This window comes from Ochlerotatus camptorhynchus, unplaced genomic scaffold, assembly GCF_037179485.1.
Source record: "Ochlerotatus camptorhynchus isolate MF236.1 unplaced genomic scaffold, CSIRO-AGI_Acam_v1.1 ptg000036l, whole genome shotgun sequence".
Lineage (NCBI taxonomy): Eukaryota > Metazoa > Arthropoda > Insecta > Diptera > Culicidae > Ochlerotatus > Ochlerotatus camptorhynchus.
Window position 1 is genome coordinate 3,153,335 of NW_027040527.1, and position 6,000 is coordinate 3,159,334.

The 6,000-nt window shown below is 40.6% G+C and overlaps 1 protein-coding gene across 1 annotated transcript in view; it reads right to left on the reverse strand.

Annotated features, from left to right (window-relative positions):
* The window catches only part of CarT (Carcinine transporter), a 47,868-nt gene extending 42,802 nt beyond the window's left edge, over nt 1–5,066 (reverse strand). Inside the window, exon 1 of the mRNA XM_065232849.1 lies at nt 4,417–5,066. Within this exon, the coding sequence (XP_065088921.1) occupies nt 4,417–4,473 (57 nt within the window). The 5' untranslated portion in view covers nt 4,474–5,066. The remainder of the gene's footprint in view (nt 1–4,416) is intronic.
* Between the last annotated feature and the right edge of the window lie 934 nt (nt 5,067–6,000).

Below are 6,000 nucleotides of genomic sequence, written 5' to 3' on the forward strand. Positions count from 1 at the left end.
ATTAATTCACTTGGGAAAAAAGTTGTTATGTGCAAATTTATTGGAAATAAGGCGCAAAACTCGAATAAATTATTATTTAACATTTTTTTTAATTAACCAAAAAACTAAAAAAAAAATAATATAGATATTTTTTAAGAAAGTTACCAGCCTAAACTCTTCACCAAATTTTATAACATTTCTTCGGTTTTCTTGATAAATTATAATGATTGAAGGGGGGGGGGGTGTTTTGAGATAATCAACGTTTTCCGTTTTTTTTTTAATTAATTTACTTAGCTTTTTATTTAAATGATTTTTTTTTTTCCTTAAACATAATTCAACTACCTACAACTTCTTTTCAGAAGTCAGAAAGAAAGAAGTTTTTTTTCTATGTTGGGGACATAATACCACCGCGACCATTACTTTGATCTATTGTGGTGTATCCTCTTTTTATTTATGCCATAACGTAGCGGTAAGCCACTATTGTTTGAGTAGAAAGAAGTTGATCAGATCAATAGTTTTCAAGTTATGTATTTTTTTTTTTTTAGAAAAAATATAATCATTTTTTTTAATACGCCCTTTTAAAAGTAACTGTGAGGAAAAAAACATTAACAAGAAAAATGCAACCATTGATAGCATTGAACATGTGAGCACTGTTTCATTCAATTTGGAAGGAGTCGAGACAAAATCGACATATTTTTTAGCGTTTTGGGCTGGAAATGCTCTATGGGCATTTTTGAGATCCGGAAATATTTTTCCGAGTTTCTTGAAATGCCTAGGGACCAACTTCAATTATATTTGCAGGGCTGTTACAAGATTTTATTAAATTTGAACCGTGAAATCCACGATTTCACAAAGGAAATCCACGACTTCAAATACTAATCCGCGACGTTTTCATTACCTAAAAATACCATTTGTATACTAGGTAGGTACTACATGGCATTTCAAGATTATTGATATATGTATAGCATATTAGATTTTGACCTGCTCTCAACTTAGTTTTCTTTGAAGTACCTTCACATTTTAATTGAAAGCTTTCTATGCCTGTACCATCCTATGCCCAAGGAAGTAGCGAAATGTTCCAACCCGAAAAATTAATAGACCGGACGGGAAACGAACTCAGTTGCCTCCAGCATGGACTTGCTTTGTAGCTGTGCCTTTACAGACTGAGCTAAAGGAGTATCGTTTGTAACCTAAAAAAATAACAATGTATCATCTTCAGTTATTTGTGTATATGTATGTCCAAACAGATTCAAAGTGCCTATGTGGATCGTGTCCGACCTATTGATATACAAGATGTTATAGGTTCTGAAATCATTCGGGAGATCAGATTATTTTTCTACTAGATAACCCAAGACTAATTTAATACCTGTAGTATCGAAATATGCTCAAACAAATTTGCAGTGTCTATGTGGATCATGCCAACCTATTTCCGTGTATGCCAAATGTTCTAGGATTTCCAAATCGATATTTCGATACTACCAATATTATCCCAGTCTTTGATGATCTAGTAAAACAAATCATCTGAACTGCAGGACGATTTGGAGAACCTAGATCGTCTGGTATACGTGGAAATAATTAAACATTATCCATATACCGTATGCGTGATAATGATTGCACCATCGTACAAATAAGGTTCCCGTTTTACCTGTGCATACAATGCCTTGGTTTTCTTTGCATGCACGTAACCTATAGCTCATACCGTAGTAGGCTGTGTTAGAGTCGGTGTGTAATGAGTCACGCCAAGAGAAAAACAGTTGAACTCGCATCACGGTTTTCGAAGGATTCTCTTTCTTTTCACTTGGCAACAGAGGACTTCTACATCAACTTCAAATGACTTCTAGCGAGAACAAAAAATAGCGGCTGTAGTGAATCATTATATCAGTGATTTTGTCAAATTATCTTATCAAACAATAGTAGAAATTCTCATTACTGATCATTAGCAAACGTATCCCATGACAATTTAATGCTCACTGCGTGTTTATGATCATTTCTTCAATTTTATCTTCAACCTTTTTATTATTTTCTTCAACCTTTCGTGGACCTTTCAGAGCATCGTAATGTTTGTTTACTTTGCACGATAGGTAGCCGGTTTGACAGTTCAATAGGTAGACTTGGCTTCACTCTTGGTGTGACTCATTATACACCGACTCTAGGCTGTGTATAAAAGAAAATGATTTACTTAGTTTGACAGTTGCACCATGACGAAGTGGCAGCGTATTCGTGATTTGTCCCACGCGCAAATGTAGCAAAAAGACATTTCAATCGCCGTGAGAGTGTCCCGGTGGACTGTTAAAAGGGTTTTAGACCGAGAAAAGAAAGGACAACTATCCGCGAAGGTGGCCACAGGTCGTCCGAGGTCAGCTCGGGTTCCGAGGGTTATCGCTGCTATCAAAAGGAAGATTCGGGTGAATCCAGTGCATTAAATAAGGAAAATAGCAAAGGAACACGGGATCAGCGACTTTACGGCACGGAAGATCGTAAAGGAAGATTGCGGGGTGAAGTCGAGGGCACGGAAAAAAACTCACATGATTACCATCCGCATCCAGCAACTACGAGTCGAACGATGCAAGAAACCTTAAACGAAAAAATCCGGTAATCATGTTCACCGACGAGAGCATGTTTACCGTCGATCCCGTATCAAATTCCAGAACCGACCGGTATATTAGTTCTCTTCCGGTAAAAGACGTGGCCGTCGAGCACAAGAACGTGTCTCTTACCAAGCATCCTGCTAGCGTTATGGTGTTTGGATTGGTGGCTTCCGATGGCAAAAAAAATGGACCCGATGTTCATTCCAGAAGACGACAAAGTCACCACGGAGGTCTACATCGGGATTTTAAGTAAGTATGTTCTTCCGTGGATCAAAAAACAGTACGGTCCGAAGCCAAATGTTGTATTTCAACAAGATGGGGCTCCGTGCCACACCTCGACACTATTTTTTTTTTGTTTTTCCTTTTGATTTGTTTTTTCCGTCGATCTTGTTTTCCGTGCTGAGCACCAATGCTACCGACGTGTCAGGAAGGCAGCTCCCACACCTGGACCCTACCTATCGACCCATCAACTCATGAACCGGGGACCAACGGCTTTACTTCCCATCCGAAGGAAGGCGTGATCAGAGATGTTATGCCTCAGAACATCCCGGCGGCGCTGACTGGTATTGAACCCAGGCCTGCTGGGGTGAGAGGTAATCACGCTTACCACTACACCACCGGCGCCGTTGATCTCGACACTATGAATCTGTTTGGATATATTTCGATACTGCAGACTTTATCCCAATCTCGGTTGATTTAGTAGATCAAATTATCTGAACTCCAGGACGATTTAAAGAACCTGGAACATCTGGATTACTCGAAAATAGCATTATTGCAGTCTTGGTTGATCTAGTACATCAAATCAACTGATGTCCGACAATATGCAATTTTCACACTGCCGTACTCTAACGGAACTATCAACTCTATACTTTAATCTCCTCATCTATCGTATAAAAATTACCACTTCAGTCTGTTTTTTTTTTTTTTTTTTTTACCATCCTATTAGCAACTTTCATCAAAATAAAGGCCTTATTATATGAACAACTTTACAGAAGACAGTACGCTGGTAAGGTAGACATTTCTAGGTCAAAATATTTCTTTCCTCCTAATCAGTGATGGAAAAGTTCGCAAAAAATCACTATGACTCGCGAACTTTTCCTTTGGTGAACTTCGTGAAATATCGCGAACTTTTCCAACACTGCTCCTAATTTCCATTCCTGGATCACTGTGCATTGGATAATATCATGTGGATCACTGTGCACTGAAGGCGGATATTTTTTCTTCACCCTGTACATCACACACACACACACACAGGCAGACATTTTTCGTCGAACTGAGTCGAATGGTATATGACACTCGGCCCTCCGGGCCACAGATCGAAAATGTTTTTTCAAGTGATATTATAGCCTTCCGGTACGCCAAGGTGTACGAGAAAGGCAAAAACATACTTCACAACACAAAATCCCATCATCCAATATTATGCAACACTGTTTGGATTATCCAAGCCCACAGTAAGCTCCATAAGTCCATTATTCAACGCTCTGCTTGTTAAAACATAAAACATTATGATCCACATTTGTTCACATAATCCATTTATCATCCCGAGGATCTCAGAAACTCCACCTGCAGTACCCCGCCAAGGTTGCCTCGTTTGCACTGTGAATTGCAGTCTGTTAATTTCCTTTTACGTTCACCACATAATATGCAACGCATTTATCTTCGACCAAATTCACAAAAACAAAATCTTCACTCTCATCCTGACCACACCCAACAACGGGGCAAGAATGCCGCCACCCCAAGGCGATCGTCTTCAAAATAATTTCCCATTGTTTGGGCAAAGCACACACAAGCACACGCGTAATAATATTCAACTCGTTTGTGTAGATTCCGATCTCGTTTCAGCTCTTACTTCAGATTCGATTTTCTCGCGTTCTTCCTCCAGGGGTTCGCTGCCTTTGGCGTCCATTTTCGCGCTCGCTCCTCGAACACAAGTTCCACCTTCCAGACGCACCCGACCAGGTCGAGCTTGATTATTCAATTAAAGTGCTGCACCGGACCGACGACTTGTACCCTTTTGCTTGCCTCTACAGGCCAGTATCGATTGAGTGCAAATTCTAGCGTTAAATTCTCGTGTAAAAACCCCTCTTGGACCGAGAATAACCGCACTCTGAACACAAATCATCTGGTGAATTCGCTCGGAAAACCACAGCCCCAAACAAATAAATGCAGATCACGGAGATATCACTGTTGTGGGCTAAAGCGAATGCAGTCGGAGCGCCTTAGGCCGGAGATCACACGGAAACTGTTACGCAACAACGCGAAAAATGCATTAATTGGAGGCCATATTGATTCTTCAGTAGCCACATGGCCAACGTGGAGGAAAGAATCGCGCACGTTTCCTACCGACAAACTGCGAGCCCCGAACACAACTGACTGGCAGCAAAACTCTGGGAAACCTGCTGGCTAGCTACCTGGGCACTTCTGTTCTGTTCTACGATTGCAACCACGCGAAACGACGTCCGACCGTGAACGACGTTGACCATCGAAGGGATTGCACGGGGAAAATGTTGAACCGAACGACTAATCCAATTACGCCAATCATAACAAAAATATAAACAACGCGCTTTTACGGGGATGGAAAAGCGTGCGCCTGGTACTTCTCTTTGGGACAAAGCAACCGAACGGTCGTCGATTCAGAAGCAAATTTTTCGTATTTATGAACGTCGTCGCGCCAAATCCCCAGCCACGGGTACTAACAAATACGCATGTTCCAGAAAGTGCGCGCGAAAGCCACCACTACTAACGATTTACTGATTTACTTACTACCCTGTTCTCGATCAACATGCACAAAGGCTGACGAAACGGCGCAACATCAGAACAGCAACAGAACGCACTAATGTGCAGCAGTGGGGTCTCAGGGAAAATCTAGATAACAGGTTGTTTTCACGATTTTCTATGAATTACTGAATGCAATACGTGCTGTGTGTGGGAATAGAATGTTCTATCGTCTGGGGAGGGATGCGCATTGATTGACAACAGAGGTGAGTGTTGTTGATCGAGTTGAATGAATGGAAAGATTGATGATCCGAATCAAACTCATCTCATTAAGTGGATATTTAACCCATGTGCTAAGTAGTTACATTACGTTCAATTAACGGATGATTGAGATAATTACCAAATCTGTGCTTCGAATGCAGTGATGCTCGCTAAACCTAGCCCATATCAACAGGTAAGATTAATTCCGATTGATGAACGAGTTTTCGATCAGTTACAGGGTGGGGAAAAATTCATCTTCATTTTATTCATTCAATCTCGATTAGTAATATGCCGATTTTTCCCAGGAATTTGGGAAATTTTCCCGGTTTAGCAATATACATTTGAATTAAGCATAAAGCTGAATGCGATTGAGTCGAAGAGATCACTGGGTAACATGGGTCATTTCTAAGACAACAACATCTTTCCTGGATCCTGAAATTGTCTTTGAAAATTCGCT